Source organism: Saimiri boliviensis, chromosome 14 (genome assembly GCF_048565385.1).
Source record: "Saimiri boliviensis isolate mSaiBol1 chromosome 14, mSaiBol1.pri, whole genome shotgun sequence".
Classification (NCBI taxonomy): domain Eukaryota; kingdom Metazoa; phylum Chordata; class Mammalia; order Primates; family Cebidae; genus Saimiri; species Saimiri boliviensis.
This window is the reverse complement of record NC_133462.1, coordinates 38,802,225-38,814,613: the sequence shown is the minus strand read 5'-3', so window position 1 is coordinate 38,814,613 and position 12,389 is coordinate 38,802,225. Positions and strand designations below refer to the sequence as shown.

The 12,389-nt window shown below is 60.3% G+C and overlaps 1 protein-coding gene across 5 annotated transcripts; it reads left to right on the top strand.

The window, feature by feature from the left end:
- The first annotated feature begins 1,567 nt into the window (after positions 1 to 1,567).
- MAP2K7 (mitogen-activated protein kinase kinase 7) lies at positions 1,568 to 12,281 on the top strand. Of its 5 annotated transcripts, none has more exons than XM_039465936.2 (13): positions 1,568 to 1,779; positions 3,511 to 3,558; positions 7,706 to 7,847; positions 8,014 to 8,080; positions 8,211 to 8,324; positions 8,413 to 8,532; positions 8,677 to 8,784; positions 8,873 to 9,052; positions 9,141 to 9,221; positions 9,335 to 9,477; positions 10,017 to 10,062; positions 10,171 to 10,301; positions 11,876 to 12,281. In XM_039465936.2, the coding sequence occupies exons 1-13, from the start codon at positions 1,656 to 1,658 to the stop codon at positions 12,252 to 12,254; spliced, it is 1,683 nt and encodes a 560-aa protein (XP_039321870.1). In that variant the 5' UTR covers positions 1,568 to 1,655; the 3' UTR covers positions 12,255 to 12,281. The 5 variants fall into 5 exon arrangements, with proteins under 5 accessions (XP_039321870.1, XP_039321873.1, XP_039321872.1 ...); XM_039465939.2 differs by lacking the exon at positions 11,876 to 12,281 and adding an exon at positions 10,499 to 11,573; XM_039465938.2 differs by lacking the exon at positions 3,511 to 3,558.
- Positions 12,282 to 12,389: the final 108 nt, after the last annotated feature.

The window sequence follows — 12,389 nt, the reverse complement described above, 5'->3', positions numbered from 1 at the left end:
CTAACCTCAGGTGATCCCCCCATTTCGTCTTCCCAAAGTGCTGGGATTACAGGCGTGAGCCACCGTGCCTGGTCTATTTGTTTATTTCTGAGACAAAGTCTTGCTTCCTCAGGCTGGAGTGCAGTGGCGAGATCTCAGCTCACTGCAAACTCTGCCTCCCCGATTCAAGCAATTCTCCTGCCTCAGCTTCCCGAGTAGCTGGGATTACAGGCTCCGAAAATACCATGCCCAGCTTTTTTTGTAATTTTAGTAGAGACGAGGTTTCGCCAGGTTGGTCTCAAACTCCTGACCTCAAGTGATCCGCCCACCTTGGCCTCCCAAAGTGCTAGGATTACACATGTCAGCCACCGTGCCTGGCCATAATATTAACGTTTTATTTCATGTGGCCAAGCAACACCCATGTGCCAGAATCAAGGATGAGTCTCTTGTTCTCAGAGCAGAGGCACAGAAGGCCACCTGGAAGAGGGGAAGGTAAAGGTCTCAGCTATAACTCCAAGCTTGTGTGCACTCCACCCACAAGTTGTCACCAGTGGAGTTCCGACAAGCCTGGAACACTCATCCCAAAGTGTTCACTCGTTGGACCAGGAGCTTGGAAGGGCACTTGGCACAGTCCGCCTGGTCCTGGCCACCTCCCAGATGTCTCTGCAAAATCAGAAACTTTCTGGCATCTAAGAGCAGAGGGAAGCTGCTCTTGGGGGAACTCTGCGTTCCAGATGGGACATTTCCCCAGCACCCCTCAGACCACTTAAAGGAGTGGTTTAGGCTGCCGGGGGGCCCAGGCACCGAGCACCTAACCCGAGGGCCCGTCCTCAGATAGGATAGGAATTCTGCACGTCCAGGCGCTGGGCTCACGTTTCAGGTGTGAGAGCGATGAAGGGGGCGACTTGAGGTTCCATGTGGGTAAGGCCAAGAACTCTGGCCTTGACCTTGGCCCCGTCGCCGAGGTCAGCGGTCACGCCACCGGGTTCCCACGGCCGTCCCCTCCTGCCTGGCTTTAGCCAACTCTGAGCCTGGTGGGACCGGCAAGAAGGGAAAGGGCTCCGGACGGAGCCTAATTACAGTGAGGAGCCGGCCCCCGCTGCCAGGGGGAGGCTAGGAGGCAAGTAAACACAAGAGGAATCCTAACAAAGCACCATTCGTGAGGAAGGCATTCTGAAAGGACGCCCAAGCCGATCGAAAAAGCGAGGAGGGGGCTGAGGCTGCACCGCGGGGGAGACCAGGTGTAGACCATTGCTTCAGAAAGCGATTCCAGGAACGCACATGCACAGAAAAGACGCGCGCGAACACGGGTTCTCCTCCGTACGCATGCGCGCCGCTTTCCCCGCCCACCGCCCTCACTAGAACGGCGGGTTTCCTCGCAGCGCCTCTCTCCGGAGCGCTCGGGAATTGGCACATGCGCACCACTGTGGTGGCGACAAGAGGGGGTTGCACGTTGCCTACCTCGAGCTCTAGGTGGCGTCATCCTTCGGGCTGAGCCGAAGCACGCACGCGCGGAGGCTCGCAGCTGGGGAAGGGCGGGTGCGCGCCGCGGGCATGCGCCATGCGGAGCGAGACGGCGGCTCGGCGGGGTCATCTAGACGCAGGCGCAGTGCGGTGTTTGTCTGCCGGACTGACGGGCGACCGGGCGGTGAGCGGCGGCGGTGGCGGCGGGGAAGATGGCGGCGTCCTCCCTGGAGCAGAAGCTGTCCCGCCTGGAAGCAAAGCTGAAGCAGGAGAACCGGGAGGCCCGGCGGAGGATCGACCTCAACCTGGATATCAGCCCACAGCGGCCCAGGCCCAGTAAGCACGGAGCCGTGGGGGAGGGGGCGGGCGGGGCGGGGCGCGCGCCGCGGGAGGCCCCGCCCCCGCTGCCAGGCCCCGCCCCCGCTTCCGGGGCGCTCGCGCTCCTCCTCTCCGTCCCCCCCGTTGTGGGCTCGCGGGGCAAGGGTCACGGTGACCCGGGGGGCGTAGGGCCGGCGAGCTCCGGGGAATTCGCACCCTCAGGGCCTGGGAGCCCAGTTCCCGGACCCAGGCGAGGCCCCCAGCTGATGACCCGCCCTCATCGCCGTCATCCTTCGGGTCGGGCTCCCCGGACTCCGCGCGTCCGTGATCACATCCAGGTGGCCCCTAAAACACAGACACGGCCCTTTTGACCCGATGTTACCACTCCCGTCATCTCAGGGACTGTCCAGCGCGCCCCACCCCTGGCCTAGGAGCTTGTCAGCCCTTGTAGCGGACGATCCACGCACACACGCACGCCTGCTCTGGGGACACCTGAGGTCATTTGACCACAAAGAGCCCCTCCCCGTCTCTTCTGACCCGAGGATTTTCCCTCTCGCTCTCCCTGTGACCGTGTCTGGGGTGGGGGGGGGTAGGACGGGGTTCCCTTCTTTCTAGCGACAATAACCTTGGTTCAGCAGACCCCCTCCCACGTATACCAGGCCCCCTCAAACCCCTGTTAACAGTTTCACTGCCACCATTTTGGTTGAGCATGTGTCTGACCTCTCCAGAAATGCATATCCACCCCCAGCCATCACAGCAACGTTTGTCACCTGGGTTCAAGTGATTGGCTTCCTTTCCTTCACACCCACCTGACCTGGGAACACCTGAGGCCAATGTGACTCTATCTAGGCCTGCTCCCCACCCCGCAGCAGACATCCACTTGTTTTCTGATGAATCCCACTAAATTGGTATCTACCTCCCTGACGTCTTATCTTTCTAGATCAGTACCTCCCACTCCACACGCACCTGACCTGGGAACACTGACCACATCTAGTCTCTCAGCTTTTTCCCCAAGAGCCTGGTCTCTGAATTAGCTGGGCTGGAGAGAATCAGATTTTCAAACCCTGGGAAGGCCACCCCTGACCCATGATCCTTTTTGTGTCTTTCTTGACCCAGTGAAATGCTCTCATGTCTCATCCAATATGAACTTTGTAGTTTATGTAGCTCTCTATGGAGTCATTGTGATAGGGAAAGAAGGTACCCCCTGTATCTGGGCATCCCACCTATTCCCTGGTCACCCAACCTGACCTTCACAGCCTGACACCCTCCTGTCCCTCCCTCTCCTGACCTGAGTCAGCATGGGATCCTCCTTGGGGAGTCTCTTGGGGGGCCCAGATAAATCATGGAGGTGGAGATTCTGGCGTTGGACACTGCCTGGGACAAGAAGCCCTCAAAAGACAAGGGAGATCCCTGCTAGCCCCTGGGTGCTGCCCTCCCTGGCCCCTGAGTAGATGAGGCAGGGTTGGGTCTAGGGCCCCGGGTGCCTTCAGGGGTGGCCGTTCCCATGCAGAGCTAGGAGGCTGTTGGCAGGCAGGCCCCCGAGGAGTCCCCTCCAGGCGTCTGTGTCTGTGTCAGCTCCATCCCATCCTCCCTGTCCTCCCCATCTCTGTCGGTTCCCAGCCATCTCTGCAGTTCGGTGCCTCCCGCTCCTCCTCGTTTATGATTTGATTTCTTTTCTTTTGGATGAATTGGTCATTTCTGTTGTGATTTATCGTGGTGTTGTTTTTTTTCTTCCTTTTCCCCATCCAGTTATTGTGATCACTCTAAGCCCTGCTCCTGCCCCGTCCCAACGAGCAGGTACCAGCCTTTTTATCATCGCTGCTTGGACATCTGCACCATTGACCTAACCGCTCCCCCAGCCGCAGAATGCCGTCTCCCAGCCCCCATGCTCTGTGTGTCTCCCCATGTCCCCTACCCTCACTCTCACTTTCTCTCTCATTCTACTCAAGCAGCAGGCAGCCCAGCCCGGCCTCCTCTGTGTCCTCCACCTTCTCCCCTCCCTTCCTCTCAGCTCCCCTTTGGACTCCCTGGAGGAGGAGGTGGGCTCCCCACTGAATGGGAGTCTGTGGCCTTCAAGGGGGTGCATGCCTGTGTGTGTGTGTAACTGAGAGAAAGAGAAAGTTGGGCCTGGTGGGTGGCCTATGCCTGTGGATCTCTCTCAACAACGACATGAACACATAGCATCCTCCTGGATGCCACGCCTGCCCTGGGCGCCAGGGACACAGCGGTGAATAGAACAGACGAAGCCCGTCTCCTCTGTAGCGGGGGCTGCAGTAGGGGGGCCCACTGGACAGGGAGCACATTCCCCCTAGAGAAAACATTCTAGCTGGGTGAGTGGCCCTGCATGGGACCAGTCTCGGGAACCTCTGGAGAAGGTGGGATTTTGAACAAAGCCTCTGGGGAGGCCAGGCACAGTGGCTCACACCTGTAATCCCAACACTCCAGGAGGGCAAGACAGGAGGATCACTTGAGCCTAGGAGTTCAGGACCAGCCTAGGCAACATAGCAAGATCTCGTCTCTACTAAAAAAAAAATTATTTTTATTTTTATTTTTTTAGATTTCTTAGGATGACTGCAAAAAATTTTTTTAATTAGTCAGGTATGGTGGTACACACCTATGATCCCAGCTACTCGGGAGGCTGAGGCAGGAAGATCACCTGAGCCTGCTAGGTTGGAGATAATAGTGCACCATTATCACACCACTGCACCCCAGCCTGGGTGACAGAGCCAGGTCCTATCTCAAAAGTTTTAAAAAACAGGCCAGGTGCAGTGGTTCATGCCTGTAATTTCAGCACTTTGGGAGGCCAAGGAGGGTGGATCACTTGAGGTCAGGAATTCGAGACCAGACTGGCCAACATGGTGAAACCCTGTCTCCATAAAAAAGTACAAGAGATTAGCCAGGTGTGGCGGCAGACACCTGTAATCCCAGCTACTAGGGAGGCTGAGACAAGAATCTCTTGAACCCAGGAGGTAGAGGTTGCAGTGAGCCAATATTACACTGCTGCACTCCAACCTGGGTGACAGAGCAACATTCCATCTCAAAAAAAAAAAAAAACAAAAACAAAAAGGCTGCGTGAAGTGGCTCACTCCTGTAATCTTAGCACTTTCGGAGGCTGAGGCAGGCGAATCATGAGGTCTGGAGTTTGATACCAGCCTGACCATGGTGAAACCTTATTTCTACTAATTTTGTATTTCTACTAAAAATACAAAAATTAGCCAGGCGTGGTGGCGTGCACTTGTAATCTCAGCTACTCAGGAGGCTGAGGCAGGAGAATCACTTGAGTCCGGGAGGCAAAAATTGTAGTGAGCTGAGATCACACATTGTGCTCCAGCCTGGGCGACAGAGTGAGCGTCCCATCTCAAAAAAAAAAAAAATTTTTTTTAAAACTCATCTTGAAGGAGGTGAGGGGAGAGAAGACAGCCCTGCCAGGGCCCTGAGCTTGCACACCTGTGTTGGGAGAGAGACTAGATGGTATGTCCAGCCCTGTGTGTGGTTGTGAGTCTGTGTGTGTGTTTGTGTGTCCAGTGGGCAAGAGGACTGTGTCCTGGCTGCATGGGTGTTGAAGCCACGGCACCCCATGTGTGTGTTGTGCGTGTGTGCATTTGCACGATGTGTGCGTGCATGTTGATGTGGCACCCTGCACACCTGTAGCTCCTGTTGGCAGATGCCTGCCCTCCAGCCTCTGGCTGTCTCTCATCCGTTCTCTCTCTCTCATCCTCACCCTCTTGCTCTCACTCCACCCTCCTGAGCCACCATGTGGCTGTCACCACCTCTGTGGCCTCTGTTCTCAGGGCCTTTGTATCCCTCCTTCCTCCCACGCTGACCCGAGCCCTCCCCTACCTACATCCTCCTGTGCTCCAGTCTGGGGGCCGGCAGCCTCCTCCCTGGGCTCTGGGGCCACTCAGAAGGCCTGGTGGGCTGCGCCAGGGAGGGGACCCACAGGACTCCTCGAGGGATGTGGTCCTTACCCCATGAGAGCTGATGGTGCGGGGCGGGAGCAGGACTCGGATAATCTCTGAGGGTGGGAACCAGGCAGTGTCTGAAGAGATGCCAGGTGCAGAGGGGTTGGGGACTGGGTATGTGGGGAGCACAAGCCCTCAGGAGCCAGAGAGGGGTCGGGGCTGTGGCTCAGGCCATGGGCAAAGCAGAGGTGCCAGTGACCTGAAGAGGCAGGGGGAGAAGCCTAGCCAACACATCGAGACCCCATCTCTTCTAAAAATACAAAAATTAGCTGGGCATGGTGTTGGGCACCTGTAATCCCAGTTACTCAGGAGGCTGAGGCAGGAGCATCACTTGAACCAGAAGGTGGAAGTTATAGTGAGATGAGATCAAGCCACTGCACCCCAGCCTGGGAAACAGAGCAAGGACCTATCTGAAATTTAAAAAAAAACACAGTGGGTGCTGATGTGGCGGTGCCGAGGCTGCAGCGGCCAGGACGGTGGGAGGGGCACGGGAGGCGAGGCCTCTAGGCCAGTCATGAATGCTGGGCCTGGCTGTGTCCTGGGTCCCCAGAGCCCTTCCCTGGCTCCTGCGTGGTCCTCTGGGAGGGGAGCTAAGGGGCACAGCTGCTGCAGGGGCTGGCGGGACCAGGTAGGGCAGTGCTGGACCTCCCACATTGGGACTGAGGTCAGGGTCTTCCTGCCTCTCCTGCTGGTTGAGATCAGGGTCCCAGGCCCACAGCAGAGGGATGGAGCACAGCTGCCAGCGTGGGGTGAGTTTGAGTTAGACCAGGAGGCTGCAGAACTGTGGAGAGAAAAAGCAGACGAGGCAGGAGGAAGAGAGGAGGGGAGAGGGAGAGGAGTGTCTTCAGAGGGCTTTGGCAGGATGGTAGGCCCCAGCCTCTGGGAGGGGCGCCTTGGGAGGTGCTTGTAGCCGTAGCCAGGGCCTCTAGGATGTGAGGTGTCAGGATTGGCTCCTCTGGAAGCCACGTTAGCCTCCTGGCCTCTGTTCCTGCACCTGGTTGCCAGCCCAGCCAGGGAGACCCCTTGCTCCTCTGGGAAGCTGCCCTCCTGTCCCAGGCCCCTCTCTGGCCTGTCTCTGCAGCGCCTCCTCTGGGCACCTGGGCCAAGTCTTGGCTCCTGTCTGTCTGTCTCCTGCCCTCCCACCCCTAATACTGCCTTCCTGCCCCGGGGTGCCCGCTGCCTGCCTGCCGCCTGCCCACCTGCTGTAGCATGCCCAAGCTGCCCGCATGCAGGCTGCTGGATGAGCCGACCCCCATCTGGTCCAGCATTGCCCCCACCTCGTCCTGCCAGCCCCTGCAGGAGCCGTGCTCCCGAGTTCCCCTCCCAGAAGATGCAGGCCCCCTGAGGTTCTGTTCTGCCCCCATGGGTCCCAGCTCTGCAGGCCAGGCCGGGAGGCCCCCATGTCAGCCCATGGGCCCAAGGGGGCCCTCCCCGACCCCGCAGCAGAATGTGGGGCAAGGCAGCCTGAAGCCTGAGTCTCGTGCCCACTGCCGCCTCAGGGTGGCCTCCCTCACTCTTGTCTGGGTGCCACGTTCAGTGCCACCAGCAGGGCCATAGCTTGGGCCAGCCCCGGCAGGTACTCCGCCCTCGCCAATCCAGCCTGTGGGCACTGCGGCCTTGGGCCTGCTTCCTGGGCAGAAGTGGGAGGGAGTGGACACACCGGCCAAGGAGGCCGCCCACCCAAGCGACACCCCAGGTTCCTGTCTCGTTTCTCTGTCAGCATAGACTTGGGGTCCCCTCTCCCTGCCAGCCTCCTCCATGTCCTTCAAGGTCAGGGGATGAGAGAAGGGACTCTGAGGACAGTCTGGGGTGGGAGGGAGACCCCAGCTCCAGCCCTGCAGGGCGGGGGGCTGTGCCGGGCTAGCTGGGGAAGCGCTGTAGGTGATGGTGAGGGTCCTGACCCTTCCCTGGAGTGCCAGATGTGGAGATGAGACCACCTGGGTGCTGACCCCTCTTCCCCGCCACTGGTCTCACCCACCCAGCCCTGCAGCTCCCGCTGGCCAACGATGGGGGCAGCCGCTCGCCATCCTCCGAGAGCTCCCCGCAGCACCCCATGCCCCCCGCCCGGCCCCGTCACATGTTGGGGCTCCCGTCAACCCTGTTCACGCCCCGCAGCATGGAGAGGTGAGCCAGGGGCCCCACAGGGTGGATGGGCAGCAGCATTGAGGGGGCCACTGTGCCAGCCCTGGGAGGAGGATGGTTAAACCGGTGGGAACCCCAATGTGGGGGTCTGGGGTGGCCTTAGGTTGGTCAGGACCTGTCTCCACCAGCATCTGTTCTGTGTCACCAGCATTGAGATTGACCAGAAGCTGCAGGAGATCATGAAGCAGACGGGCTACCTGACCATCGGAGGCCAGGTACCACCTTCACTGAGGCGGTGGGAGGGAGGAGGCCCAGCCAGGCAGGGCCCATCCTGGGGGCACCGGTGGGGGTCGAGGGGTGGTGGCAGAGGCCCCGGGGATCCTCCACCTCTCCCTCTCCTCCCAGCGCTACCAGGCAGAAATCAATGACCTGGAGAACTTGGGCGAGATGGGCAGCGGCACCTGTGGCCAGGTGTGGAAGATGCGCTTCCGGAAGACGGGCCATGTCATTGCCGTCAAGGTGAGCCTTGGCGGCCACCCGGGCCAGGCCCCGTGTCCCAGGCTGGTGCTAAGGCTCCCTCCCATTCCTCCTGTCCCTGCCCGTGTAGCAAATGCGGCGCTCGGGGAACAAGGAGGAGAACAAGCGCATCCTCATGGACCTGGACGTGGTGCTCAAGAGCCATGACTGCCCCTACATCGTGCAGTGCTTCGGAACCTTCATCACCAACGTGAGTTCCCGGCCATGCCAGGCGCCCCCTGCCCCACACCGTGCAGGGTCTCCACCTCTCTCACCCATTGTCCCTTCCCTGGGAGCAGAGCTGCTCGGGGGAGGGCTGGAAGACACAGCTCCTCTGCGTGCCCCCTTCCTGCAGACAGACGTCTTCATTGCCATGGAGCTCATGGGCACCTGTGCTGAGAAGCTCAAGAAGCGGATGCAGGGCCCCATCCCCGAGCGCATCCTGGGCAAGATGACAGTGGCGGTGAGCAGCCAGGCAGGGCATGTGCTGGGCGGGTGGCCTTGGACCGTGCCCCCGCTCATCACATGCACCCTCCCCTGCTCACCTGCAGATCGTGAAGGCGCTGTTCTACCTGAAGGAGAAGCATGGCGTCATCCACCGAGATGTCAAGCCCTCCAACATCCTGCTGGATGAGCGGGGTCAGATCAAGCTCTGCGACTTTGGCATCAGCGGCCGCCTGGTGGACTCCAAAGCCAAGACTCGGAGCGCGGGCTGTGCCGCCTACATGGCCGTGAGTGGGGGCCCTCCAGCAGGGGAGGGGTGGGTACTGGGAGGCCGGCCCCAGCCTTGGAGGTACATCTTCCCCTCCCCGCCGACAGCCTGAGCGCATCGACCCCCCAGACCCCACCAAGCCGGACTATGACATCCGGGCGGATGTGTGGAGCCTGGGCATCTCATTGGTGAGTTAGTGCTCTGCCCCTGTCCTCCAGCCAGGGGCAAGGGCTTCTGTGGGACTCAGAGGGAGAACACGAACCTGTCCTGGCTGGTCTAGCCTTGCCCGTCTCCCTCACAGGTGGAGCTGGCAACGGGACAGTTTCCCTACAAGAACTGCAAGACAGACTTTGAGGTCCTCACCAAAGTCCTGCAGGAGGAGCCCCCGCTTCTGCCTGGACACATGGGCTTCTCAGGGGACTTTCAATCCTTCGTCAAAGACTGGTGAGGACCTCCGCTCTGGGAGGTCAGGGGCAGCCCGCCGCTCTGGGCAGCTGGGGAGGCCAGGGCGGGAGGGGAACGGAGGCCCCACACTGGGATGGAGTGGGTTCAGCTGTGGGCAGGCTTATGGCTGGCAGCTCCAGACAGGACCTGGTGCTGGTGCCTGGGGAGCCCTGAGTTGAGTTTGGAGCTGGCCCAAGGGGACAGCCAGCCCTGTAGGGTGGTCATGGGAGGTCATGAGCACCCTTCTTCAAGCACAGCTACAAGTGCAGGAGCCCCACCTGCCTCTCTAGAGGACCTCAGCCAGTTCTGCCTCCCCAAGCCAGGCCCTTGCCACCTGGCCTAGGCCACAAGGATCAGAGACACACAGTTGCTCCCAGCTGTCAGCAGGGGTCTTGAGGACATCTGCAGCTCCTTCCCCCACACAGATCTTGGGGACCCCTGGCTCCTCTGGGAGGACCTGAGCAATGCGGGGGGGAGGGGGTTGTCCACCGTCTCCTCCTCCCTAGCTTTCACGTCTGTCTTCGCTTTTCTTCCTCTAGCCTTACTAAAGATCACAGGAAGAGACCAAAGTATAATAAGCTACTTGTGAGTACCTGTGGCCCTCCCGGTCCCGGTCCCATCCCCGTCCCTGTGGAGGCTTGAGGCCAGGAGGGAAGACCCCCCCTCCTAAGCCCCACCCCCTCGGGCCCACAGGAACACAGCTTCATCAAACGCTATGAGACGCTGGAGGTGGACGTGGCGTCCTGGTTCAAGGATGTCATGGCGAAGACTGAGTCACCGCGGACTAGCAGCGTCCTGAGCCAGCCGCACCTGCCCTTCTTCAGGTAGCCGTGTGGCATCGGCCAGCCCCACAGGGGGCCAGGGGCATGGCCAAAGGCCCCCTTCCCCGCCCGGCCACCCAGCTGCCCTCAAGGGGAGACCTGGGACCTGGACGGCCACCGAGGGCTGAGGACAGAGAGTGGGGGGGGTGCCCATCCGCTTCTCGCCCTGGGGTCAGCCGGCCATGTGCGTCCCCCGACAGACACTGTGAACGGAAGACAGCAGGCCGCGAGCAGAGTCGCTGTACATTCAGCTGCAGCCTCTGGGCCAGGGCGGCCCCCAGGGGCCAGGAGAGAGCCCCCAAGTCCTGCAGCCACCAAGCTCCCAGCGTGCCATGCCCTCCACCACCCTCACATGCCCGTTCCCCCCCGTTGCCCTCTGTCCCCTGCTCTACCTCTCTGTCCCTGTCTGGCTCTCCCGTCACCCTTCCTGCCTCTGTCTCTCTTCTGTCCTGAGCTTGGGCCCAGCCCCCTCCCGACGGGACCCCTGGGTCTGCCTAGGTTTCCCATGGAGCAATGAGTCAGTGGCCCCCAGAAAGGCGGTGTGGGCATTTGGACTGCGGCTAGACAGGGCTGCACTCTCTCTCTTTCTCTTTGATCTCAGGGGGTCCTTTTTGGAGTTTATTGTATTTTATTGTACTTGGTGGGGTGTTGGGGTGGGGGGTGGAGGAGAGCTTGTTCTCAAGGGGTTTGTCGGTACCTTCAGAAACTTTTACCAAAGTCACGTTTAGCTGCTTGTGGTGGGGCCCCCAACCTCCGTCGGGCACTGGGGGGCTGGGGCTGCTGCTCTGGGGCCACAGCTTGTGGGTGAAGACCTCGGGGTGCAGTGGGGTCTGCAGGGCCCTGGCCACACAAGATGGCCTTCAGGGAAGGTGGGCTTGGGGCATGGCGCAGAACAGGTGACCAGAGGGACTTGGTGACAGAGTAGGGCCATGGGGCCAAGGGAGGGGTCTGGAAGGAGTCAGTGATCGAGGGCAGAGAGAGTGGATGTGGGGGTTCGAGGACGTGTGACAAGCTCCGGCAGGGGCAGGGGCAGGGGCCGGGCTGAGGGTGGGGGTGTGAGGCCATCACCCTCCATTGTGCCCCTGGCCATCCCTCTACTCATGCACACCTGGCCCAGCCCCCGATGAGACCTGGGACTAGGAAAGATCAGGTGTGCACTGGGGGCCCAGGCCAGGGTGTCCCCCGGAGCCCGCTGGGGTGGCCAGAGCAGGAGGGGGTGTGTTTCATTTTTGTGGGTGTTGCATGCAAATCAAGTGGACAAGAAAAAAAAGAAAACCCTGTAAAACCACAAAGAAAAACCAACACAAAAGGCGTGGAAGCTGGCTGGCCCTGGCAGAGGCCACGCAGGTGTAGCACCGCTCTCCTCTCACCTAGCCTGTTGACTCCTGTTGCGATATTCACAAAACGCCGCATGTTTAAAAAGTCATAGACGTCATGGTTTCTCTGCCTCCAGGGGCAAAGCCACCTTCTCTTGCCCATCGGCCTCTGTGTCAGGGGCGGGGGGGTCTGCTGGTCGGGGGCAGGGGCGGGGGGGTGGAAGCGGTGCCAATAGGCCTGGCCCTTTCCTCCTCCCCTAGGTCCAGCTGTGGGGGCCTCTGGGGATTGCTGGAAGGTCGCATGGCTGGTCCCAGGGCCCAGACAGGCCCAAGACCAGGCTGCCTGGTTTTATTTAACTTTATTTTCTGTTTCCCGAGTGTGTGTCTGCCCGCCCTCACCCTCTTCAGTGTTAATTGGGGAGCCCTGGGGGAGTCTCTTGCTTCCCTGCCTCTCTCCCAAGACCTCCCCCTTTGTCACCAGCCATCCCTCTGGATCAGGCAGAGGGCGGACCGGGTGGGCAGAGGCCTGGGGGCGGCTCAGGTCAGCCCACCAGCCAGCGGACCCCTCCTCAGGCTGCCAGTGTTGCCCTGCCCCTTTTTAAAACAAAATGCCCTCCTTTGTAAACCCTTAGGCGCTTGAGAATAAACCCCTCCCTTTTCTTCCACAGTCTGTGGTGTGTTGTGGGTCTGGCAGGGCGAGGTGGAAAGGGGTTGGTGTGTGTGTGTGTGTGGGGGGGGTGTTCTAGTGGATGAGGCCTTTGCATTAAGGGGAGAC